Source organism: Moschus berezovskii, chromosome 6 (genome assembly GCF_049115385.1).
Source record: "Moschus berezovskii isolate FMDL1 chromosome 6, NW_MosBer_1.0, whole genome shotgun sequence".
In the NCBI taxonomy this organism is placed as follows: Eukaryota; Metazoa; Chordata; class Mammalia; order Artiodactyla; family Moschidae; genus Moschus; species Moschus berezovskii.
In genome coordinates this window covers 14,672,429-14,699,700 of record NC_142465.1, presented here as the reverse complement: position 1 = coordinate 14,699,700, position 27,272 = coordinate 14,672,429, and the positions used below count along the sequence as shown (strand labels likewise).

General features: G+C 37.1%; 1 protein-coding gene and 1 pseudogene across 8 annotated transcripts in view; both read left to right on the top strand.

The window, feature by feature from the left end:
* The window catches only part of PPFIA2 (PPFI scaffold protein A2), a 500,869-nt gene that overhangs the window by 410,743 nt on the left and 62,854 nt on the right, over window positions 1-27,272 (top strand). For all 8 annotated transcript variants that reach the window (XM_088836833.1, XM_088836831.1, XM_088836832.1 and 5 more), the window contains 4 exons: window positions 3,023-3,052; window positions 8,173-8,303; window positions 10,496-10,650; window positions 24,426-24,519. In XM_088836833.1, the coding sequence (XP_088692959.1) occupies window positions 3,023-3,052; window positions 8,173-8,303; window positions 10,496-10,650; window positions 24,426-24,519 (410 nt within the window). The remainder of the gene's footprint in view (window positions 1-3,022; window positions 3,053-8,172; window positions 8,304-10,495; window positions 10,651-24,425; window positions 24,520-27,272) is intronic.
* Window positions 5,240-6,008, top strand: LOC148777547 (intraflagellar transport protein 22 homolog pseudogene; annotated as a pseudogene).

The window sequence follows — 27,272 nt, the reverse complement described above, 5'->3', positions numbered from 1 at the left end:
CCCTGTCCATCACCAACTCCCGGAGTTCACTCAAACTCATGTCCATCGAGTCAGTGATGCCATCCAGCCATCTCATTCTCTGTCGTCCCTATCTCCTCCCACCCCCAATCCCTCCCAGCATCAGATTCTTTTCCAGTGAGTCAACTCGTTGCATGAGGTGGCCAAAGTATTGGAGTTTCAGCTTTAGCATCAGTCCTTCCAATGAACACCCAGGATTGATCTCCCTTAGAATGGACTGGTTGGATCTCCTTGCAGTCCAAGGGACTCTCAAGAGTCTTGGGAAATATATTTCAATATATTTTCTGTGATTACCTGGTAAATAATTGAAAGGAAAACAATAATGAAGATTTAAATATTCTGAACTCTTTATGAGGGGAAAATCTATGTTTTGTCATGAATATTAGAACTATATTAAAACAATAAAATTTAAATTAAAAATAAAAGTTTGGAGATGGACACTAATTAAAACACAAATAGATCAAATAATAGATGATATACTGCAAAAATCTAGTACAAGTATAACAAATGGAGAAGAAATTAATAATAGGACAGAAGAATATTAAGTGTATATAGTATTTCTGGTCAGAAGACTGTGAAGCCTCTATAAAAAGTGTCACAATGCCTACATCTGTGAACGTGTGTATAATATATGAACAATGAAGTTTAACTCAATTTCTAAATGATCATTAAATAAATCTTTAAAAATAACATGTTGCAATAATGTGTATTGTGGCAAAAAATGGCATTAGAATTTATATATATAAATGCACAGATGTGCATATATGTGTGTGTGTGTGTATAATATTCTTACCCCACGGGGAAAACTATCTTGTAAGTAAATTATTTTTAGATTTTATCTTCATAAAATTTCTACTATTTATCTCAGTTTAGGTATCTTTTTCTTTAATTTTGCAACTGAAAATTGGAACAGAAGGCTATTTATGAGGCAGTATTTCCTATATCCAAAGTGTGTCTTTACAATTATGAAACTTCCAGGCAATTAAATCTTTATAAAAGAGAAATGATGAAAAAAATTAAAAAGGAAATATCTCCTTCAACCATTGAGTATCCTATTCCTTGTTTATTTCCAGATGGAAAATCCAAATAAAGACCAACTAAACAAAGTGGATCCCAGCTAGATACAGCACAACCTTTTAACCAATGTACTAAGATAAACTAATCCAATATACTGAGCTACATTTTGATCTATGACCAAATTATGATCTCCTTATTTTACAAATCTAGGAACCAAACTTCCTTGATGGTCCAGTGGTTAAGACTCCACATGTCCACTAAAGGGAACACAATTTTTATCCTTAGGGAACTGAAATCCCACAGGCTATGGGGTATGCCCTAGCCTCTAAAATCTGGGAACCATCCATCTGATTAGAGTCATTAAAAATGATATTGTATTTGGCTTAGTTTCTGCATGTGTAATTTATGCTATGTATATTGATAATCTACTTGTAATCAAATCTGTAGTAAGAATATTGGCCCACAAGGGTATAATTTACTTAGCATTTAAGCCAAGAGAACTTTGGTTATTTCTGTATTGCTATTATTTTCTACACTTTTTCAACCTATTATTTTGACCTTTTAAGTATTTTCATTATATATTAGCATTATAACCCTTGGCAGTGTTGTTATTTTTATAATAATGAAATAATATATTTGTATCCATTTAGACATAATGTTTGGTTGTGTATGAATAGGATGCTACTGCTCTCATACATTTTCTTGAGCAGTTATAAATAAAACAATGGTAAATGAACATTATTATACTATAATTAGAGTACTTAAAAGCTATTTAGATAATTTTCTGAGGGTAAAAAGGAAAAAAGTAAACAAAAATTAAACATTTAAAATGTTTAATATCTGACTCAATAAAGCAAAAAATAAAATCCAGGAGGTCCTTATCACCTAGTAGAACTTTGTCATCAAATTCATTATTGTTACGGTGAAAGACAGATTTTTCCTTTACCTGTAGAAAATATTGGAGAAAAAAATAATTTTGTTGCATGTAATTCATGTTTGAATATAAATTTGAAATCAAAGCAAAATTTGAAATTTTAGGGACAGACAAGCAGAGATTTAAAAGACATTGTATTCACTCATATTGTTTATATTTACATATTTAGCAAACATAGCTATTTGTTCTGGTAATAAAACCTATTGATATCTACCTTTGCCTCACCACAAAGCCGGAGGCATAAATAACATTAGTGATACCTAGTTATTTAGAATATTGAATGAGGTAAATCAACCCATTTTCCAATAGCAACAGAAATGTAATGTATAAAGAAATAGTTTAACAAAGTGTTTTCCTTACGTAAGAAAAATTAACAAATATTAAGTATATAAGTTTTATCTGAGGTCATAAAGAAATAACTTTTATTTTTTTTAATTCTGTAAGAGAGCACTATGAAGAAAACAGAAGCCCCAGATATATGCTGTACTTACTGAAGCCAGAGTTTTCGGTGTTTGGGAAATAGCATCTGAGAAAGCAGAAGCTTTCAGTATTTCAGACGTCAGAAAGTTTGAGATAACATAGGAACAGCATAACTGCCCAGAGGAGGTCCATGGCCCTGCATAGGCAAGATAAAAGGGAACGTTTATAAACTACTTGTGTGTTCATTGGCTCTCCCTTCACACATAGTCGTCTTCACTCCCATCTGTATTTCCTTGGGAGGATATAGTCCCATGTTGACTTCCGGCTAGTCACTTCATATATGTTTTATGTTCCCTAAGATCCGTGTCTCAGGCCTCATGTTACAGGCACGTACACATGATCCCTTCAGGAAGACATGCCCCTCTTCCATGCTGTCTAGGAAGTTTCCTCTTGAAAGTAGCTCCCTGGAGGAATGCTTTTATAGTGATTAAAAGACATTTATTTTGAAAAGAATGGAATGAAAGTTTAAAAACAGAAAGTTAAATTATAGCTACTATTTAAATTTGTAACATGGTCAAATGATAATCATTAACTGATTCTGTTTTGTGTTGTTTTTATTACTGCCAATCATAGCCAAGTGATCTAAGGAAACATCGGAGAAAGGTACTGTACATTTCTTTGGTATGATTACTAATTGAATGTTGTTGTTTTTATGTAAGATTTAAAATTATCTTTCTGATAATTGAAGCGTTTTATTAACATAAAAAATTAAAAGTATTTAAGTGCTTTTGAATTGCTTAATTGCTTAAGAGCAAATGTCTAAAGATAAAATTGTTTATACTTCCTAGGGTAATGTTTAGAATGTGGGGACTAAATTATCCCGATTTTCCACTGAATTTTTAGACCTCTTTTGGTAGAATTAGATGGTTTACTGTTCTAAACAGTGATGCTTGTTTTAAAATGTAGGTTTTAACATTGTTGTTCAGTCATTAAGTCATGTCTGATTCTTTGTGACCTCATGAACTGCAGCACACCAGGCTTCACTGTCCTTCACTATCTCCCAGAGTTTACTTAGTTACATAAGATAAGCAAATCAAGAAACAATTAGTAATAAAAGATAGCTTCTTACTCATACTTACCAAGAGCCTGGGCATACCATGCTATGCCTGGCCAAGGGGAGGCGCCAGGTCAGGACTCAGAAAGTGTGAGGAGAAATCATGGGCAGGAATGTTTATTGTGAAGGTAAAGTAAGCAGGCTTAGGATTGATTAGTTTGAATAATTTCAGTGGGTCAGAGGGTCTACAGTCTATCTCTAGTTGTCTGACACCTGGCTCGTGATTATTAAGGCAGAGGAATAGTGCCTTCTAGAGGGTAAGGGCTTCCCTCCTACCTCAGTTTGTAAAGAATCTGCCTGCAGTTCAGGAGACCCGGGTTCAATCGCTGGGTCAGGAAGATCCCCTGGAGAAGGGAATGGCAACCCACTTCAGTATTCTTGCCTGAGAAATCCCATGGACAGAGGAGCCTGGTGGGCTACAGTCCAGGGGCTTGCAAGAGTCAGACACAGTTTAATGACTGAACCACAATCAGAGTGCAAGAGCCAGATAGAAAAGATGATTTGGGATACTAGAGTGTTTGGTCTGCATATGGAAGGCACACTCCAGGAACATAGTTTGCTATCTCTAGGAATTAGCTAGCCCAGGGTGGGGCATTCTCAGCATGGTTCCAGATACTACATTCCTGTTTAGAATGAAGTCAAGAGAATAAATCTTGGGTATAGGAAACAAGCTTCCCTTGTGGCTCAGCTGGTAAAGAATCTGCCCACAATGCAGGAGACCTGGGTTTGATCCCTGGGTTGGAAACGAAATGGAATAAAGTGCAGATTCACAAAATAACATTGTGTTAGATAATTGAGGGTGGCAGAGCTCAGATTCAGGAAATCAGATGGGACAAATTTTAAAGATTCAACCTACTATCCAGTGCATTAATAAATCTATTTTTCAGCATCTTCAAGATGTGATAGTCGGCCTATGCCCAAATGCTTCTGGAACTAGGGAACTTTTTTTTTTAAATTAAGGGAATCCATATTATGCTTCAGTTCAGTTCAGTTCAGTTCAGTCACTCAGTCGTGTCCGACTATTTGTGACCCCATGAATCACAGCACACCAGGCCTCCCTGTCCATCACCAACTCCCGGACTTCACTCAAACTCATGTCCATCGAGTCGGTGATGCCATCCAGCCATCTCATCCTCTGTCGTCCCCTACTCCTCCCGCCCCCAATCCCTCCCAGCATCAGAGTCTTTTCCAATGAGTCAACTCGTCACATGAGGTGGCCAAAGTACTGGAGTTTCAGCTTTAGCATCAGTCCTTCCAATGAACACCCAGGATTGATCTCCTTTAGAATGGACTGGTTGGATCTCCTTGCAGTCCAAGGGACTCTCAAGAGTCTTCTCCAGCACCACAGTTCAAAAGCATCAATTCTTCGGTGATCAGCCTTCTTCACAGTCCAACTCTCACATCCATACAAGACCACTGGACATGACCTAAATTAACTGAATTTTCTATTTATTGTCCATCATCTATCTTCTTTTATTATCTTCTTGACACCATCAGTTAGTTCTCAAGTGCCAAATTTATCACGCATAATGTTAATATTTGTCTATGACTTCCTTCACCACTTAAAAGGATTATACTGGAAATACAGGAAGAAATCTGAGTATATGATATGTGAAACAATTTCAGTGTGTATAAGAGGGGAAAAAACCTAAAGGAAGATCTAGTGCAGAAATAAAGCCTCAGGGAATTTAGGGAATACAGAGAGATGATTGGTAAGAAAAGGAGGTTATAGTGCGATGACTTCCGCTCTGCACAGACTGCGGCGCGGACTCAAGCGGTGCCTGCGTGGGCCCGGGTCCGAATTGCTGAGGGCCAGGGTCCTCCTTGGGGGGCCCTGTGAGAGTGGAAAAACCATTTTGACCAACTTTCTGACAGAAGCTTCTGACATCACTGAATACAACCCAACCCAAGGAGTGAGGATCCTGGAATCCGAGAACCCACGTGTTACCAGCAAACAACAAAGGCGCAGGGTGTGAATTTGAGCTCCGGGATTGTTTCGGTGATCCGGAGTTCTAGCCTTACTGGCCAGCCCTAATGAAGAATTCCCATGGGGTGGTGATCATCTTCAATGCCAGCATCCTAAGTCACCTGAAGGAAATTGAGATGTGGTATTCCTGTTTCGTCCAGCAGCAGTTCTTACAGAATACCCCATGTCTGTTAATTGCACACCACAAACCAGGCTCCGGAAGAGACAAAGAAAACCCAGCTCTAGCGCCATCCTTGAACAAGCTGAAGCTGGTGCACTCGAATCTTGAGGACGACACGGAAGAGATCAGGATGGGATTCATTAAGTGTTTAAGACTCATAATCAACTCAGTATCCTAGAACAGAGACCGGGAGGAGATGTCCACATCCCAAATGAAGTTAATGTCAGTGCAGAGCCTGAAGTCTATCCACCTAAGAAGGTTCTCATCACCCTTTGGCTGTAGAAGGCATTTTCCTTATTTGCCCCAAAGACCAGTCAGCCAGGGAGTTGACTCCCTACCATCTATTCTCTATCCTTAGTTCAGCTGAGAAAATCCTACTGTTGAATTCTGATTCCTTTGCTCCAGATCTCTCCAAAGAGCTGAAAAACTGAGGTGATTTCTTTTTTTTTTTTTTTTTTGTCTTCTTCCATATGTCATGTCATTAAAGTTGTGGAATTGAAAAAAAAAAAAAGAAAGAAAGGTAGGTTATAGAAAGAAAACCACAAACTGTAACATTTATTGTATATCAGGGTAAGAAGTTATATGAATGATTTAACTTGCACTTCAAAAGAAATTAAACTGAATATATTCGCTTCTATTTTATTGATAAGGAAATTTAATCTTAGAGTAGATAAGTAATTACTACATGTCACTTAATAAGAGAAGTCAAGATTCAAATCCATCTCTGATTCTGAAGTCTTTCTCCTCCATTTTACTCATATAGTTTGAGATTTAAGTATTATTCAGCGAAAGGGTTTGTGTATGATGTTTTTAAAAGCTGATATTTTGAAAGCTGGCCTAGTTTGACCTGCCATCTGGAGAGAAGAAGGTGTTTTGTAAGAGGGTGTTTCAGAGGAAAAAGTCTGGAAACAGAAATAATCAGGCTTCCCAGAAACAATTGTGGAAAACAATCTTGGTAAAATAATGGAACTGTGGAAACATAAATATGTATTAGGAAGAGTTTGGAAATACGCTTTACAAGTTTAGATGAGATTTGAGTTTAGAAAGGGTTTTCCATAGTATCAACATTATTCTGAAAGCAGTTCTTGAAAAAGATTATTCTAATAGCACTACATTCATTGAAATGGAGAATAGAGATCTTATTAAGATCTCTTATCCTGTTAAGGGCCTCTCACGTGGCTCAGTGGTAAAGAATCTGCCTGCAATGCAGGAGAAGGAGATGGATGAGTGTTTGATCCCAGGTTAGGAAGATCCCCTGGAACAACAGATGACAACCCACTCCGGTATTTTTGCCTGGAAAAATACTGGAAAAACTCCCCATAGTGTTGCAGAGTCCGACACGACTGAAGCGACTGAGAACACATGCACTATGTTGGTAAAAGTAACCTAGGTTTGAATGACAAGAGCCCAGACAGACATTTGTATTATTTCTCCAGTACATGAAGTATCAAATATAAACGCACTTATGTATAATAGGTTAATATAAAGAAACTAGAGAGACATTTATAGACAAAAGATGAGAACATATTTTTAAACTTTTTGTTATTGCCATATTGAGACATTTCTTCATCAGAACTTCTAGAACCATACATCTTTCAGCTATGTTTTCCATAATCTCTCTCTCTCTCCATATATATATATATGGTTGAAAGCACAATCAGTTCAGTTCAGTCGCTCAGTCGTGTCCGACTCTTTGCGATGGTACTATGAAAAATGCAGTATTGTTTTAAAAAATCTTTATTGTACAATTCAGTTGGTTGTTGAAAAGTCTTATTTTAATACAGTTCGGTATATCCGTCTCTGGCAAAATTTATGGTATCTTGAATTGTTCTGGACTTGGAACTAAATTCTTTAAAGAAATCCCTTTCATCCCATCTGCTTATGGTGATCTGTATGCCTTTCTCAATTTTCCCATGAGAAGTAGTGAAATTAAACAATTTGCAAAAATTCCATTCTCACCTTTTATTATTCTCACTTTAAAAAGAAAGTTTTTTCCTTATGAACTGCAGCTCTTTTTCTGGGAACACATTTAATTAGCCTGATTTAAAACACCCTATCTGATAACATTTTGTCAAATTCTCACTTCAAAAATCTCCCACTTAAAAGATGTCCATGGTATGATAACCTGACTATGCATATTTTTAGTGAATTAGTTCAAATATGTATTCAGTAACTTTGTAAAGCTCTTACATTCTGGTATATTTAATGGATTCCAAGATAGCTTTTCCATAGTCCCTGGATATTGATGTATGGTGTTTACTTACACTTAACTAATATTTTTATGTAGTAAGTCTATTTATGTCTGTGTTTGTGTGTTTTAACTGGAGTGTCTTCACTTTTAAATAGTTACGAAATTCCTACTCTTTAATAATGTGAGTTTTTAATGTGTAGACTTATATGCCTGAAATTTCTTGTTTTGCTTTTATATTAGAGTTTCTCAAACAGCCTTGCTTTAATGAGTCTCTATTTCCATGGGTCTCAGTTAAAATTAGAAAGAGTGAATCTAGTGTGTTTGCTCCCAGATCGCAGTGGCAGAAGGAGATGGCCGGGAGGACAAGGCGACCATTAAATGTGAGACTTCCCCGCCCCCCACCCCCAGAGCCGCCAGGATGACTCACACCCTGCCTGCTTCCTACCCTACCGACGCCCGGAGGTATGCCTCCCCCCACGCCTGCCCAATATTCTTCCCTTAGTGTTATCAGACTGCTCAAAGTGTATATAAAGACTTTTATTTGAGCGGTAGTTCTCCTGCTTCCTCTTCACAATATCACTCATGAAAAAGCCAAATAGTCATTCTGATATCAAATTTTCATTTTTAGAATTAACTGTATATTTTTAATCTTGTTACTTGTCAATATTTTGAGAGTAGCCTTTCTCTATTAAAATGTAGTCAAAGTATCGGAAGTACTGGTCAGGACTAGTTACCAAAAACTAAAGAGATTCCAAGGCAAGACTTTAAACTTGGCTTCCAGTGTGAAGATAATAAAGTCCATGATTGTACCCCAGCTACTTTTAACAGACAGGTGTGTAAATCACCCTATTGGTGCTGCTACTGCCAGCTATAAAGCTCCTCCTTAGAAAAGGAAAAAAAAAAAACCTGAAATATTAAAAGAAAGATAAGTTTACATGGGAAAATACCCTATTTGTCATAGCAACTCTTCATACTGTCCTTTCATCTGCCTAAAAATTGAAGCAGATTTCTATAATAACTAATGCCATAAATAAATAAATCTAAGCATACAATTTACATCTTAAATGTATGTTCTTTCACTGTCATCATTTATAGCATCTCTGAACATGTAATTGATATAACTGAATATAATGATTTAATGATTTAAGTAAGAATCTATCTTCTAAATAATGTGTTTTACAATAAACATTTTTGAAAAGATTTTTTGATAGCAAACATTTTTTCTTTGTTTTATTTTTACTTCCTAATGTGAAAAGTTACTCCAGGTTCAAAATTTATACTTAGTGTGTTGTGTGTGTTAGTCACTCAGTCGTGTCTGACACTTTGTGATCCCATGGACAGTAGCCTGCCAGGATCCTTTGTCCATAGAATTCTCCAGGAGAGAATACTGGAGTGGGTTACTCTTCCCTTCTCCAGTAGATCTTCCTGACCCAGGGATTGAACTGGGGTCTCCTGCATTGCAGACAGATTCCTTACTGTCTTACTGAACTCAGATTAATTAAGATGAATCAGTTCAGTTCAGTTCAGTTCAGTCGCTCAGTCGTGTCCGTCTCTCCGCGACCCCATGAATCACAGCACGCCAGGCCTCCCTGTCCATCACCAACTCCAGTTAAATAATTCATCATGATACTGTCAAATTAACAGCTATAAAAATGATAACAGTATCATCGAACCTATCCTATTAAAAGTGTTAAATACATTGACCAAGAATGGAACCTAGATCAGCTTGCTTGCAAATCATTTCAGCTTATCATGTACCTACAAGAAGACCCAAGAACTCTAAGGAAAATATACAGTGATAACTAGGGTATATGATTTGTTACTTCAAAATCTCACCCAGATGATTTAAAATTCAACAAATTAAGCACAAAAACTGAGAAAGATACCAAGAAAAAAAATCCAGTTAAACCATGGGCTAGAATACGAGCATGAACTTCATTGCTAAGTCACTTCAGTCGTGTCCAACTCTGTGCGACCCCATAGACAGCAGCCCACCAGGCTCCCCCATCCCTGGGATTCTCCAGGCAAGAACACTGGAGTGGGTTGCCCTAAACTTCATTAGTTACCTTTAAATTTCTTGTCATAGGTCATTATGTTAAAGGTCTAAAAAAATAAACTGCAAGAAGGAAATATGTAAAGGGTCAAGGACTAAAGTATAGAAGGTCACTTCACATGAACTTAATAAACCAATCCATGTTCACTGATTGGTTTGATGTTGTATGAAAAATAAGGAAAAAATACTAGGAAAAATATTTTCTAGAGAAAATTTGGAGGCTTAGGGTCCTAAGGCTGAGGAAATCATACTTTAATGTGCTTAAGAAGAAACGAGGGAAGAAAAGGAGAAAGTAACCTTCAAGTGTGCTTGTTCCTTCTTTTGTGCCTTGATCAAGGAGTTAGGTCTTATGCACCTTGTGGAAGATCCCCTGGAGGGCATGGCAACCCACTCCAGTATTCTTGCCTGGAGAATCCCATGGACAGAGGAGCCTGGCGGGCTACAGTCCATGGGCTCGCAAAGAGTCAGAGATGACCGAAGTGACTTAGCACGCACGCACCTTGTGGATGTTGCAGAATTGTCTTGTGACAAGGTACACTATCCTGTGTACCTGGTGAATGTTGCACCAAAGCAAGCAGTTTTCCCTCTTTTATGTTTTCAGTAGTTTATCTGCCTCCCTTGAGCCCGAAAGCCTTGGGCTTGGCAGTGCCAACAGCAGCCAAGACTCTCTTCACAAAGCCCCCAAGAAGAAAGGAATCAAGTCTTCAATAGGACGTTTGTTTGGTAAAAAAGAAAAAGCTCGTCTTGGGCAACTCCGTAAGTATGCATGTTTGACTTTCCACTGCCACTCATTTTCCTTACTTCTTAATACCCGTCTATCTTTCATCTTATTTCCCCTACCAGATAAACTTTCTATTTTAATCGTCTTTGTGACTGATTTAGCTGAATAATGCTTGGTAAAACTTTCAAAGGAAGATATTATAAAACTTCCGATCCTTGTGGTTTCTCTGCTAATAATAATAGCTTGAATATAGGTACTTCTAACACTGTGATAGACACAAGGACTTTCGAGACAAGAGTTACTAGTGTCATCCTTGTTTATTGATAAGTAAGCAATGTGTTAATAATTTGCTAAACTGAAATATTTGTCCAAGGCCATGTTTCAAAACCAGCTTGAAACCACTGAGCACACTGCATAGATGTTTATAACAACTTAGCTGTGCGAATGTTAAAAGTTTTTCTCTTGATAAAATTAAGAAACCTACAAAAAATCCAAAATAGCTCTTTTTAGGTCAAAATAAAGCATTTAAAGTACCTAGATGTAAAGGGTAAGGTTTCTTTGTTTTAAAGTATCACAACTTTGTATTAACAAACTCTATAGCATATAGATGGGAAGACAGAGGAAGGGGCAATAGGAGTTGCATTAGAATTATTGTCAGTGACTAATTGAATAAAATATAGATCAGTACATCTGAGATGACCCTAAGTAAATAGATAAATATATAGATAGGTTGATAAATAGATATAGTCTGAAATGAAAAGAATGTGTGAATTGTATTTGCTAAATGATGATATATACTCTTGGCTTTTTTTTTTCCTTTGATGTCATTTTACATATTGAATTTTTCTCCTGAAATCCTTTTCATCATCTTGATTATTTATGCTTATCTTTACTTTTTCCCTGCTCTTCTCATTCTATTGAGTTCAGAACTAGAGTTAAATTACAGAGAAAAAGATTTAGAAAAAAATTTAGCTCCTGCTTCTGATGGTAAGTGATGAACAGAATACGGCACTCCCTTAATACTCATTTTGAGTTCTCAAATAGGAATGATTATTCACAAAGAATGTCCCATCCCCCAGAATTAGTTTATTGCCCTGGCTATACAAGAATTTCTGAGAATAGTGTTCATATTTGCAGATTTACAACTATAGTATTATTCAAAAATACCTTCCCAAGTTCCACAGTGTGAAACCCACAAAAAACATCAGAAGCCATAGGAAACCCATCTCCTAGTACATGGGCAGTCAGCTCTGTGACTGAGTGTTACCCAACAGATGAATAAAATGTTCCTTGGGCTTCTCTCTCAGGAAAGGACCTTTCAGGCTAAAAGAAGGTGACTATTTGGGGGATATAAAATGTGCACACCAAGAAATTATTTTAAAATCTGTTTCACTTGACAACTATTTACAGTCAGAATCAAGATATCTAGGATAAAATTTAAAGCCTGCAAAAATATAAAAGCTTCTGGAAACTTGGCCTTTTTACTCATTTTCAGTGACTGTGTGTCTCTGTGTTAGAATGGATAAGATGAGAAGAGAATCAATTACAATATGTTCTTATCAGCTCCATCCAAATCAGAAAACAGCAATGGTTTTTCAAGATCACATTGTAAACCTGAGAAGATTTCTGAGTTCTGAGCAATTCTGTTTTGCTCTGTAGAACAATAGAGTATAAACAAAGCGAGTGTCAGCAGCAGAGTAAGAGCTTCGGTGCTGAGGAGGAAGACAGACAAAATCCATACTTCAGGAGCTATAGCAAAGCTGCCCTGAGGGTGGGACAGAGTTCCTGCGGAAACCAAAAATAAAGGTCTTCATTGGATATAATACTTGAGAAAGTGAGAAAACACAGGCACAAGTGAGTCTCAGTAAATCATGTTTTGATTTGATTTGTTTTGTTTTGTTTTCCTGAAGAAATGGTACCTGGTGCCACTAGTGCTTTGGTTGAGGAATACAGACTCATGTTTACTTCTGTCCTGAAAAATGGTCATCGCCATTGCAAAGGGTAGACCGTGACAGCTTAACCAAGTCCAGGGGTTGCCACTTAGTGCTGCTGATTCATACATTAGAAAGAATTAGGGAAACATCTCTAATGATCATGATTTCAATAACTGGATTTAGAAAATTCAGACATGGGAACACTGTGCCAATATTCTCTCTTTTATCAGTGAAAATAGAAATAGGAGATAGAAGATGATGCCATGGAAAGTAACATGGTAGAGGGATGATGGTGTCAAAGAACCAAATTTGAAGTTTTGGACCATGTCCCAGGTCTTAGAACTCTTGAAGAGTTTAGCTCATAAAGGCAAAGAAATGTAAGTTAACTTGACAGTAGCTATGCTAGATGCATTTAAAGGAAATGTGGTGCAGGGGAAGGAAACTTTCTAAATACAACTATGAAAATGTTCACTCAATTCTGTCAGGTTTGACAAACAACAAGGGAGAAATTCTTAGTAATTCACAGAATAGAATATTTGTAAAGGGGGTGTTATTCACCCTATAGATTGTTATATACAGTCTGAAAAGCTAAGGTAATAAAGTGAACGTCAGATGTGATGAATCAGTCAATGTGACTGCATTGATAACTGCTAACCATGGAGCATCAATTCAATATACACAAATCTATTTTTTACGAATATATTGCTATCAGAGGCAGTATAAATATGGAAACTCCAAAACTCAAAGGAAGCAACACACTGAAAAGCATTTGAATAAAGCTAAAAATACTTTACAAATAAAGGATTTAAAACGATAAAGCATATTTATTAGCCTTGTCTCCTTGAAGGTCACAGTTGAATTTAGGGAGAGTGTCCTGACAGAGGGAATATTGTTTTAGCAGACTTGGGAGTCTGGTTTAGATTTCTCTCTCTCTTTTTTCTTCTTTGATTTTCTCTCACTTTCTTTCTATATTACAAACCCCTAAAAAAAGATGAAAAAAAAAAAGGTTTAATAATCTCGTTGAAAGACTTGGAGAAAGCAGACCGATAAATATCTCTGCTTACTTCCTAGAGTATAGAATGGATTCAGGATGTAATAACATACATTTTTTAGATTAGCTTTTATTAGAGGTATAGTTGATTTATAATGTTGTGTTAGTTTCTGCTCTAAGCAAAGAGAATCAGTTAAATGTATACATATATCCACTCAGTTTTAGATTCTTCTCCCATATAGATGAATACAGAGTGTTGAGTAGAGTTTCCTGGGCTATATCAGTTCAGTTCAGTCACTCAGTCGTGTCCGACTCTCTGCGACCCCATGAATCACAGCACGCCAGGCCTCCCTGTCCATCACCAACTCCCAGAGTTTACCCAAACTCATGTCCACCGAGTCGGTGATGCCATCCAGCCATCTCATTCTCTGTCGTCCCCTTCTCCTCCTGCCCCCAATCCCTCCCAGCATCAGAGTCTTTTCCAGTGAGTCAACTCTTCGCATGAGGTGGCTAAAGTATTTCGGTCGTAAAAGGCTCAACAGCCCAGTGACCACAGTTTTGCCCCCCTGATTTATGCATCCAGATGCAATGCATCTCTGTTGTTTCCATAAATGTTTAAACATACTCATATCTAATCTTCATTTTAAAAGTCATTACTTGATCCTGCCATCTTCCCTAAATATTGACTTATTTTTCCCTACCCGTATCATCCAAGCTTAAGTGAGTTTTTTCTTCCTCATCTGTCAGTCACATTACAACCTTCCATATGCTGACTTCCACGCATAATATTCTAGACACAAGTTCAGTCTTAACCAACATGGAAGACTGGTTAGGACATCAAAGCTAGATATTATCAAAGAAATTTGAGGATTATAACAAATTCACAATTATATTTATGATGATGTAAACTTAAGCAGAATATCTAAAATAGGTGACCTCTTCCTAAAAACAGATTCTAAAAGATTTTTTACATAAGTTGTATCTATGTGAATGACAGATATAGTTGAATGTCATAGATAAGTAAGAATAGTGTCCAAAAAGTCACCAACCAAAGTAAAGTGATAATTGAAAAAACTGCCCAGGTCAAAAGGGGAATTATAAAATTCTTATTTTTTATTATTTTTGTTTAGTTATTTTAAAGTTTAAAGAAAATGAATAAAAAAAGATTTAATGTATTTGAACAAAATATGCAAATAAGCGCAACTATTCCAAAACAATTTTGCCTCTATCTTCTTACGGAAAACTTCAGCCAGAAAAGAGGCATTAACAAGAGAACATGGAAGCCCAAGAGAATTGATATTTTGATGGGTAGAGGCAGGTAGAATGTTGCTCATCCAAAGTCATTTATTTACTCCTATTTGAATGAATAGCACATGATGAGCCAATGTGAAGTACAGAGTACTGACCATGGACTTTAGAAAAATGGTGAAAGCATGGTGCTGACATCAAAGAGCACTGAATTTAGCAAGGTGGAGAGTATATAAACATAGATAGCCTTTCATTTAAAAAACAAACAAACACGCACTTCAGTATGTTTCAGGCCCCAAAGAGCTTTACGTGCTACATTGTCTGAACTCAAGACAACCAGGAACAGAGGTTCTAAATCTCAAAATCCACAATTACGCATCAGTAATCAGAATGTTGACTGGCTTGACATTTAATTTTATCCAAAGGCATCAACCTGTTTTGAAGGAGCGCAAATTAAATTGTGTTCAAAATAGCCATGTCAAATGAAGCCTGTTTGTTTCTTTGACAAAGTTACTCAGTAATAGAACAGTTAAGGCATTTGGGTGAGCTGTGATTCATGGCAGCCCTGTACACAAGATGTCAAAATGGAGCCTGAGTAACGGAAAAATTAGGTGGAATTTGTAGCCAGGTAAATAATCCTCCTTTAATAGTAATGATGAGTGTAGTGATGACACCCTGAATCCAGGTTTCTAATGGCTTGATGAGGAGTCACTGTTTTTGATCAACACATCCCCCAATCACTTGAACATGAATATTTCAATAGCACAATGATCTGATTTATGAATTGGTGATATGGAAAGAAATCATAAATGAAAGAAAAATAAGTGTTCTTCCTTTAGGATTACCTCAAAAACCTGAGACATGGAAGGTCCAAAATATCTTATTATTAAAAGTGTAACTCTTGGGAGTATTTTTAGCAAGAAAAATTTGGATATTCATGTAAATTTAAAGTTAATAATCAATGAATTTAGGACACATTAATAGACATACAGTATTGAGAAAAAAGAAGACTTTTTCATCCTGTTCTTCTTTTGTAAAACATGAGCCGGGGAATAGAATCCATCTCTGATAACTACACTTTCAGAGGCATATCATAACTTCGAAGGAAGTTTGGAAGGAAATATTAAGATAAGGAGAATTGAAATTATGCGAGGAGTAACTAAGTAGAAGGGCACATCTGTTCCCTTTGCTGACCTGTCTGGATGGCTGATTACGAATATTTGAAAAGCTTGTTATATGCAGAATCTTTGGCCTTTTCATTGTTTAGTAAGGCTACAAAACTCTAGCCAAAGTGTTAAAAGACTAACTTCATCTCAATAAGAAAGAGAACACTGGGGAATCAGAGTTATATACAAACAAACTGGCTTGGGAAATAATGAGTTATTAGTCACTGGAGATCATCAAGCAGAAGCTAGGTAAATAGTAGGAAGACCTGTTGTAGAAAGGGGTCCAAGAATTGGAAGGGCAGTTGGACAGGATAATCTTTAAGATCTATTTCAAACCTAGTAGTCCTGAATCTATGAAGCTCTAACATTTAAGCCTTAGACCCAGCAGCTCTTCTTTCTATAAAATATGTAACATGAGTTTTGTACTATGAAAATGCATTTTATTTTTCAAATTACAGACTTTTAGAGCTAGAAGATATCTAAAGACCATGTAATGACCCCTGCTCTATACTATATAGAAACAGATGATTTTAACAATCATCCAGGCAAAGCAGCCACTGGTAGGAGGGTTGGCAGTGGTTCCCAGCTCTCACTTCCTGAGCGAATGCTCCAGACAATATACTCTTGGGACTGTTTCCATCAAAAAGTGCTTCACTGAGCTCATAGTCTCTTGGAACATGTTTGGAAACTTAATGAAATTAAACTTTTTTCTTCAAAAAGTTTATAACTTCTTGAGGGTATTACACATAAATGCATAAAAAGTAAAGAACTGTTCAAGGCAATAATAAAAACATCACAGAATATATTATAAACTTTCTTATAGAACATATAGCCATAAGGTCAGTAAAGTGTTCAAATTATTAATTTTTTCCCTCCCTGGATATGTTTGACTCTACTTGGAACATCTAAGTGCAGTTTTCCTTTAGAATTGAAAAGGTATAAAACTTGAGTTTCAAATAAGACTTATCTCTCAAAACAAAAGTACTGAAGCCAGATGAAAGGATAATCTCCATGGGAGATGTGATGGAAAGGAACCTGGGTCTTTATATGGTTAGTTCGGAAGTGGATGCCAGGCTGGGGTGTGAAGTGTGAAACCAAATTATCAAGCCAACGAAGTAATCAGGATTGAGGATGAAGTTGCCTAGCTGTGGAGAGACTGGAAACGGATAGATTAAAGGGGCAGCAACCTGAAAGAGGCCCAGCCCACAAAGGAAATGACATGGGTCCCAGGGTCAAGTGTCCGGCACAAGTGAGAGTGAGGAGTCAGAGCAGTCGTGCACCAGGCTATGCTTAGAGGCAGTCAGCCAGGTTGGAAGATGGCAGCAGAGCGTCAGGAGGTAGTGATGCTAAATACGTTCATTGCCTCTGGTAGGTCATCTGTTCCACGTGATTTTAACACATTTACTAGCTGGGAAACACCCAGGTAGAAGACCCACCCGGGTCTTCAGTTCAGTTCAGTTCAGTTCAGTCGCTCAGTCGTGTCCGACTCTTTGCAACCCCATGAATCACAGCACACCAGGCCTCCCTGTCCATCACCAACTCCCGGACTTCACTCAAACTCATGTCCATCGAGTCAGTGATGCCATCCAGCCAACTCATTCTCTGTCATCCCCGTCTCCTCCCGCCCCCAATCCCTCCCAGTATCAGATTCTTTTCCAGTGAGTCAAGTCTTCGCATGAGTTGGCCAAAGTATTGGAGCTTCAGCTTTAGCATCAGTCCTTCCAATGAACACCCAGGACTGATCTCCTTTAGAATGGACTGGTTGGATCTCCTTGCAGTCCAAGCAACTCTCAAGAGTCTTCTCCAACACCACAGTTCCAAAGCATCAATTCTTCGGCGCTCAGCTTTCTTCACAGTCCAACTCTCACATCCATACATGACCACTGGAAAAACCATAGCCTTGACTAGATGGACCTTTTTTGGCAAAGTAATGTCTCTGCTTTTTAATATGCTATCTAGGTTGGTCATAACTTTCCTTCCAAGGATTAAGCGTCTTTTAATTTCATGGCTGCAATCAGCATCCGCAGTGATTTTAGAGCCCCAAAAAATAAAGTCTGACACTGTTTCCACTGTTCCCCCATCTATTTCCCATGAAGTGATGGCACCAGGTGCCATGATCTTAGTTTTCTTAATGTTGAACTTCAAGCCAACTTTTTCACTCTCCTCTTTCACTTTCATCGAGAGGCTTTTTAGTTCCTATTCACTTTCTGCCATAAGGATGGTGTCATCTTCATACCCGGATCTTCATAGTCCTCATAGTAATGACCATAAACAAAAAAGAACAGGGCACACATGATTACCCTAGCAGGTGGGAAAATGGTAAAAGCAGAAAAATATGTGTAAATCAAACAGGCAGTATCCCTAATTACAGATACATAAAATTCGTATATTATTGAGTAGAAAAATTAATAAAAACTACTCTTGCAATTTTCCCTTAATTGAATATGAGAAGCAATACATTTCAAAGACACGTTTTTGCCTGCTAAATTGCAATTCTCTTCATGGTCGTCTGTCAGATTGTATTTTATCATAATGGTCTGATTTCTATTATTTATTATAACCAGCATAAGAAAATAATGGGCAGAAGCAACTTCAACATCAGAGAAACATTATTTAGCAAGCATGTTTCTACACATAAAATCTGGGTTGCTGTGCTAGCCTTTACCTCCAAATTTAGATTGTTCCTAGATGTTACAGAAGTAGCAAATATAATATAAATTCTCAAAGCATCAATTAGAGATGTGTCATGCTCTACATAATGAAAAGGTCTTCTTATGAAGAAAGCAGTGTTTAGGTTCAGTTATGAATGCATTTATTACATGCCATTTAGGAGCCATGCACAGTGCCTAGGGCCCTCCTCCAGAGAACTAATAACTGAGTCATGAAACAAGTCATCATTTATAAATTCAAGTGTGTTTAAAATCAAAATGAGTAGTATGGATTCATTCTGAAGAGAGGTCAACTAGATGAAAGATGGAACTACCAATCAGCTGCAGATTATAGTCTTAATCTCTCTGGGATTAGATTTTCTTTTTAATATGATAGCAAGGAACTCTGCTGGACAAATGGAAATATAGAGACCTTGCCATGTGAGTCTTGACCTGAATTTCCTACAGATTCTTACCTCAAGTGACAACAGGAAATAAATTATACTTAATAGAGTCTAAGGCCCAGGCAACATAGAGATATTTACCTTCACAATCCCAATGAACAGATGAACAGATATCTCTATCTAGTACCCCTGGAGAAGAAAATGTCAATCCTCTCCAGTATTCTTGCCTGGAATACCCCATGGACAGAGGAGCCTGGCAGGCTACAGTGCATGGGGTCAAAAAGAGTCAGACACAATTTAGCGACTGAACAGTAACAAAGCCATTCATAGATCTAGGCCTATGCACATCCTTTTGTAAATTTCTCAGCCTGGATCTTAGGAAATATACTTTGTAGCACCTTTCCTGAAATTTCTCTAAGACCTTTCTCTGGTGCCTAGGAGAGCTTGGGACTGGCAATGCTATCTCAGCAGCACACTCTTTCCCCAGACCTGTACCTGTGTAGGTCGAGTCTCTCCTGCTGCTGAGTCACTTCAGTTGTGTCTGACTCTGTATGACCCTATGAACCGCAGTCCACCAGGCTCCTCTGTCCATGGGATTCTCTAGGCAAGTGTACCAGAGTGGGTCGCCATGCCCTTCTCCAGGGGGTCTTCCCAATCCAGGGAATGAACCCGGGTCTCCTGCATTTCAGGCAGATTCTTTACCACTGAGCCACCAGGGAAGCTCCAGGTCAAGTCTCTAGAAGCATTCAAATTGTTTGTTACCTTTCAGATGGAACCAGACAGGAAGGCAATGTCATCTGGGCACGATGCCTAATACAACCAAACCATGTGCACGTGGGTCCCTGTTTCTCCCTAATTCTCTGTACTGTATCTTTTGTTCTCCGGATTCCTGGGGGAACCTAGAGGCTTTACCTGTAGGGTTCCTCTGGGCCCAAACAACCTGACCTTGTTGCCTGACCTTGGTTCCAGAAGGATGGCCTAATAATTGAATCACTCCTGCTGTCAGAATAGTATCATATGAGATTGGACCACAGTAGATTGTTGTTCCACTAATTTTGGGTTACTCAAAATATTTGTATAGAAAGGGGACTGGAAGAAATATTTGACGAGGCCCCTCACACCCTATAAGTGATCCTGTCTCAAACACTTCAAAGTCCTTGAAAACCTCACAAAAGAGTCTGCGGAGTGCCTGATGGCCCAGAGAACTTCACAGAGGGTATGGATTTTGCCTTGGGCTTTTGCATGTGCCACCTCTAGGGGGCCACTGACAAGGTGATAAGCAATATATTACCTGAGTATCCACTGACTCATGGGACCCAAGCCTTCTATGCTTAAACACCTTATGCCATGAGATGGGGTGTAGTTAACGATGCTCTTGCCGCATCACTAGGCACTTCCCAAGTGGCACTGGGCTTCCCTTGTGGCTCAGCTGGTAAAGAATATGCCTGCAATGCAGGAGACCTGAGTTCAGTCCCTGGGTTGGGAAGATCCTCTGGAGAAGGGAAAGGCTACCCACTCCAGTATTCTGGCCTGGAGAATTCCTTAGACTGTACAGAGGGGTCACAGAGTCAGAACAACTGAACGACTTTCACTCCCTGGTGGCGTTAGTGGTAGAGAACTCACCTGCCAATGTAGGAGACATAAGAGATGTGAATTTGATCCCTGAGCCAGGAAGATCCCCCTGGAGGATGTGGCAACCCACTCCAGTATTCTTGCCTGGAGAAACTCATGGACAGAAGATCCTGTCCATCTACAGTCCATAGCATTACAGAGAGTCAGACACAACTGAAGTGACTTAGTATGTACATACTCCATATTACTAAGAGGTCTCCTCGAGAATGAGTGTTTCTCACTGGGCACAATCTTGCAATTTCAAGATGGGTAAACTAAAGAATGTTCTACTTACTCAAGGGTGTTTAGAATTCTTGACTCCTATCTAAAGTGTATCTGTTACAGTTTGCAATCATTGTGACATATAAAAATTTGCCCCCTTTCCCCCACCAACATATGCAAATATTTACACTCCCTCTGAAACTTGGTATTGTCTCCTGTATAGAACGAATACAACAGAGATATAATACAAATTGCATAGGTAATTTTCAATTTTCTAGGTGATATTAAGTTTAATAATGCTTTTATTTAAGCCAATATAGAAAAATTATCATTTCAACATGTTCAGTTCAGTTCAGTCTCTCAGTCGTGTCCAACACTTTGTGACCCCATGAACTGCAGTGTGCCAGGCCTCCTTGTCCATCGCCAACTCCTGGAGTCTACCCAAACCCATGTCCATTGAGTCGGTGATGCCATCCAACCATCTCATCCTCTGTCGTCCCCTTTTCCTCTTGCAATCTTTCCCAGCATCAGGATCTTTTCAAATGAGTCAACTCTTCGCATCAGGTGACCAAAGTATTGGAGTTTCAGCTTCAACTACAGTCCTTCCAATGAACACCCAGGACTGATCTCCTTTACGAGGGACTGGTTGGATCTCCTTGCAGTCCAAGGGACTCTCAAGAGTCTTCTCTAACACCACAGTTCAGAAGCATCAATTCTTTGACACTCAGCTTTCTTTATAGTCCAACTCTCACATCTATACATGACCACTGGAAAAACCATAGCCTTGACTAGACATCAATATGAAATTATTAAGTAGATATATTATTTTCTTTTTTGCATTATGTTTTCAAAATCTGAGCGTAATTTATACTCAGAGCTCTTAATTTGGACCAGCCATATTTCAGGTATTCAATAGCTATATGTGATAAATGAATAAAACATGGATCTAGATGAATAGATTTTCCTAAAGTCCACATGGCCACGGGAGCCCACTGATGCCCAGGAAAAATTGAGACAGACTCTCATCAGATTTATATAATCACTCATAGTTCATTAGAAGGTTTGACTAAGGTAACCCTATGGTTATCTTGTCAGATGGTTGGAGAGATGAACCTGATATTTATGGGGCTCCTGGATCAGTGCTATGAAAGAATGTTTTTCTCATCTATAAAAGTTTTATTTGGGCTTAAAAGTGCACATAATGAGACTTTTGTTCCTGCTTAAGGGTACAGCCCATGCCACTTGAAACTAATTTTGCCTACTGTGACTTATGTGTCATTTTCTATTGGCATTTTCAAACACGATGTAGCAACACTCTTTATCAGATTTCTTTAAAGGATATTAGATTTTGAAGTGATCAGAGTATTTCCAAGCCCCTCATGCCTTTTACTTTTAGATCTGTATTTATGAGAAGGAAAGTCTACTGTTTTTTTCTGGATCTAGTTTGTTTTACAAAATTACTCTAGAGCTCTTTGTTTCTCTTCTAGAACATTAAACTTTTTTAAATGTTCTTTTCTCTAGTTAAAATGTAAAAAATTTAAATCATAATTTATATATTCTTTCTTCAGAAGAATAAAAAGTCTGATTTTTCCAACCATGTAGTGGTTGAGAATATCTCATTCTTTATGAAATAGGTCTACTCATCAATCTCTGTGTCCCCATCTGGACTGATGAAGAATTTTGTGACTTTTAAGTGAATCACTATTCATTTACATTTATATTACCAGAGAGCAATTTTATTCTTAATTGCATATGGTGAATAGTAATTTATGGATGTACAGTAGGGCAAGGATACCAATGAGAAAAATAAAATGAAAATATTCACTCATTCTGCATAGTGGAAATTTCCACGTTTAAAAATATTCCCTAAGAGTACTTTAGTCAACTAGTAGATGACTTCCCTAATGATACCAATAATGAAAATGATTCGCAATATAAAGCTCTTTAAGTTTTAATTGCTTATGTGCATAATTGAATAAAGTAAATTTCATTCCTCAAACTCTGAATCCCTGAGTAAGATCTAGATAGCAATCAATATGTTTTCAGTTGAAGATGACTTTCTTGCAATTATTCAGTTCAATAACAGAATAACTGGGCTATGAAGTTAACTTATTTATGACAGTGTTCCCAAACTAATAGTATTGAGTAGTTAAATTATTTTCTAAAATAAATTATGAAAAACAATTACAACATAATTGTCTTTAATAGTACATGCTTACTGATATATTGGTGAATGTTTTTTTGTAGTCTTTGTAAGAGTATTAGCTTAAATCTCTCTACCTAATCTTGAGTTTAAATGGAATTTAAATCTCTTTTAATTAAAGGCTTATGTATACCTTAACCCACTTAAAAATAATGAGCATTTTTCATTTACTTTGACTTAATGTTTTCCACACATAGAAGAGAGAAAACAGAGCCCAGGTTTAAGTTTTCATTTTTCAATTACAACAGATAATTTATGAACAATGATACGTTCAGTTCAGTTCAGTTCAGTTCAGTCACTCAGTCGCGTCCGACTCTCCGCGACCCCATGAATCACAGCACGCCAGGCCTCCCTGTCCATCACCAACTCCCGGAGTTCACTCAAACTCATGTCCACAGAGTCGGTGATGCCATCCAGCCATCTCATCCTCTGTCGTCCCCTTCTCCTCCCGCCCCCAACCTTTCCCAGCATCAGAGTCTTTTCCAGTGAGTCAAGTCTTCGCATGAGGTGGCCAAAGTATTGCAGTTTCAGCTTTAGCATCAATGATATGTTGCTGCTGCTGCTGCTGCTAAGTCACTTCAGTCGTGTCCGACTCTGTGTGACCCCATAGACGGAAGCCCACCAGGCTCCCCCTCCCTGGGATTCTCCAGGCAAGAACACTGGAGTGGGTTGCCATTTCCGACACTACATCAAATAGTTTATGAACTGCTTGGCGAAAACAATTCTTACCAGGGCCTTTTGAAGAAAGATTTAGAATTTTTTTCAGGTATTTGATTAAAAGTACAAAACAAAGCAAAGCCTTCCAGAACATAGTAAGCTCTGAAAGTCAGGTTTGTACTGAAGGAGTAGCCAGGTTAGTCAGCCAGGTTAGCAGAGGAGGGCAAAAGACAAAAAGTTTTAACTCAGCAAATATCTCTCCATTCTCTCAATTTGGAATAGAAGACATACACTTGAGTTTGTGCTCATTGGGCTATCATTTATTCCATCATACATGAAAATTTTCAAATATTTCAAACAGTGGAAAAAAACCCTCACACACTGCACAGATTTTTTTTCATTTTTCATAAGAAAAGTAGAAAAACAAACCTTGAAGCTTGCAGACTATATATTTAAGTGTTTTTCAGTTTGCAGGCCACATGCATTAGTTGCTGCTAGGTGTGACTGAATGGCCTACCTTTTTCTAACAGGTGCTCTCCCCCATTCTCTCGGTGTGTGTTTATGTGTACACCCATGCCACTGATGCATATTGACTTGGAAATACAAAGACCAGCCAAAACAGAAAAAACAATGACACTAAACAGTTGCTCAAATAAGCTTTTAAAAATGTGATTTCAGAATTGACACAGTGTAACCAACCTAATACGAATGGTTACTTCCTCACAGGAGGCTTTATGGAGACGGAAGCTGCAGCTCAGGAGTCCCTGGGGTTAGGCAAACTGGGAACTCAAGCTGAGAAGGACAGAAGACTGAAGAAAAAGTAGGTTTGGAGATTTTTTTTTCCCTTCTCTGTCTAACTTTTACTTACTTTGTATCATTGTTTGTGAGGAATTAAAAACAGAGTAATTGGAAACAAAACAATAGACTGAGGCCAGTGTTATCCTGGTATTCCCTGAAACTATTTGGTGTTCAGTGTTACGGTTAGGATCATCTTTTAAAAAATTTTGGTCCTTAGTATAAAGAAACAGTTTTTCTTAAAGAGATCAAAGCTTTTATTTCAAAACTCAAATATATTTAAAATATTTAAATGTAGCCTTACAAATAATGTGATATTCCATTTGAAGTTGAAATCACTACCGAACTGGTATGATAAAATGGAGATTATACCATCCAACTTTGTACAATTAAAGAACCTCCTCTTAAAATGGAGTATTTAAAAGGAGACCGTTTCTCTGACTGATTGAATGTAAACTTATTTTAGAACCACAACAGATTGTTTTTCATCTGTCAGGAAACTGATAGTATATTTTTTCATTCACATATAATATGGAACATTTAAATGAACTTGCAAAATTGGCAATTTTGGAGTCTCAGCAGCTGTTAGACACAAGTTGGGTCTCTATATAACATATTTTTTAAATGCATAGTAACATTTTCAGTGATGAAATAGCACCTTTAGACCATGTTCTTTAAAATACAAAGAATTTCTCTTTATTCCAGGATCTATTGGTTGGTTATTCCTTTTCTTCCCTCACAAATATTTATTATGTTAGGCTTGTAGTTTTCATACTTACCTTCTTTCCTATGAAAGTATGTTCATCGCTCTAGTCATCATTATTGTTGACATGCATGTGTCTATACTATGCTAATTAATTTACCTCATATTTTCCCTTTTCACTTGCTTTGCAGATGTTTGCTAATATTGAAAAAAAATGTGTATTTAAAAGTTGTAGAAGAATCCACTAGTATAACTGTTGCATTAACTTTCTACTTACTAAAATTAATTGTATATCCAAATTTAGTAGAAATGCTATACAGATAAAAGTAGTGACCTTGGGAACATTCTTTCTTGCATGCAATTAAATGCTCAATCACATTCCATACTAATAAATATTACCTTTTTAATTACTGGTCACTCAAAGTATATATTTAAATATTAAATTTATTTGAAGTCTAAAGGATTTTCAATGTATTTATTTGAGATTGCTTTATGTCTAAAGTAGTAATAATAATCAAACCCTAGCCAGGCTAATGCACTTAGTTTATTTCCCTTAAAAAGTTAATTCTCATTTTTCCCACAATGAAATATTTAAAAATAATGGCAATCTGGCCATTTTTCATCTTACATATAAGGCAGTATGGAGGCAATGCCTCACAAAATTCATTTGTTGTTTATAAGCCCAAGTTAAATGTCAATTTTAACAGCTACTAAAGTTAAAAATTCCAGTTATACCAAGATCTAACAAAATCATAAATTTAGAATTAAAGTATGGGAATTGTTAAGTTTATACACTGTTAGATTGATTGGATATTAATCTTATGGAATTATTCCTTAAATCCTAAGTATCCTCACAGTAAAAAAAAATGATTTTAAGTTCTGGACTTGGTTTAAAGATCTTCCTGTGCTTGACTTCATTACTTCATTTTGAAATACATTTTGGCAAAATATAATTTTAAAATGTAGTACATAGAGTCCTTGGCTTGAACATCAAGAAGAATATTAAGAACAAACCATAATACAACAAAGGCTAACATTCCTTAGCACAACTATTTCCTATAGAATAATAGTATCTGAGTTAAAATGGATACAAGGCAAAGTGTTGCTAATTAGTGAACAGACCAAAGCATCTCTCTTATTATTGACCATCTCATAGCAAAAGACCAATAAGCATAGATATTCAGCCTATATTTGTAAGACATATAAGGAAGTGCTAACACTTATCCGTGCCTTCTCTGGCATCATGCCTGGGTTTCTGGGTTACTAAAAAGTCACGTGTCCTCATGTAATGGGTTTTACACGATAAGCAAGGTAAATTATTTTTAAATGATACAGCTTCAAGCTTTACTTCTATCAAATTTCTAATTACATGCTTAAACATTGGTCATGTTCTCAAATTTTCTGATGCATTTAAAATTTTCTTTAAACAATTCTCATGTATTTTGTTTAAAAGACACTATATCCTCTTTAAATGTGCTTCAATGAATCCTACTCTTTTCTGTGTTCAAATTTCATATATCTACTTTCAAGATGGAAAAAAAATTCAAGTACATTTTTTTAAAAAAATAATGCACACACACAAAAATGGAGAAAACAATTTCAAATTTTTAAACACGATAGTTTGTACACACATGGTTGCAATGACTATGGTTTCCCACGAGTTGTTTTTCTATCCAGTGACCGAGCCAAATGACGTGTCCAGGACACAGTACTTACGATCACTGTACCAAGGTTCATATCAGAGATTCATTCCATTAGTCTCCCTGTGGAAACAGCACAGCTGGAAAATCTTATTTTTAACTTTACTAAGATATCAGGTATCTCTGATTGACAGTCTGTGAATTTAAATTTAATTGATTGAAATCTTTAAATAAGTTACTTATGACACATTTTGAAAACCATATGGGAGAGAAATCAGAGAGCAGAATTCAAGATAGTCTAAATGCTTGCCAAGTTCAGAAATTTACAACGTTGGCAGTCCCAGACAAAGGTCTAATTTGAGGTACACTTACCATCCTGCAACTAAAGACAGAGAGATTAAAACATCTTATAGGTCTGTGTTCCTACTTTGTTCT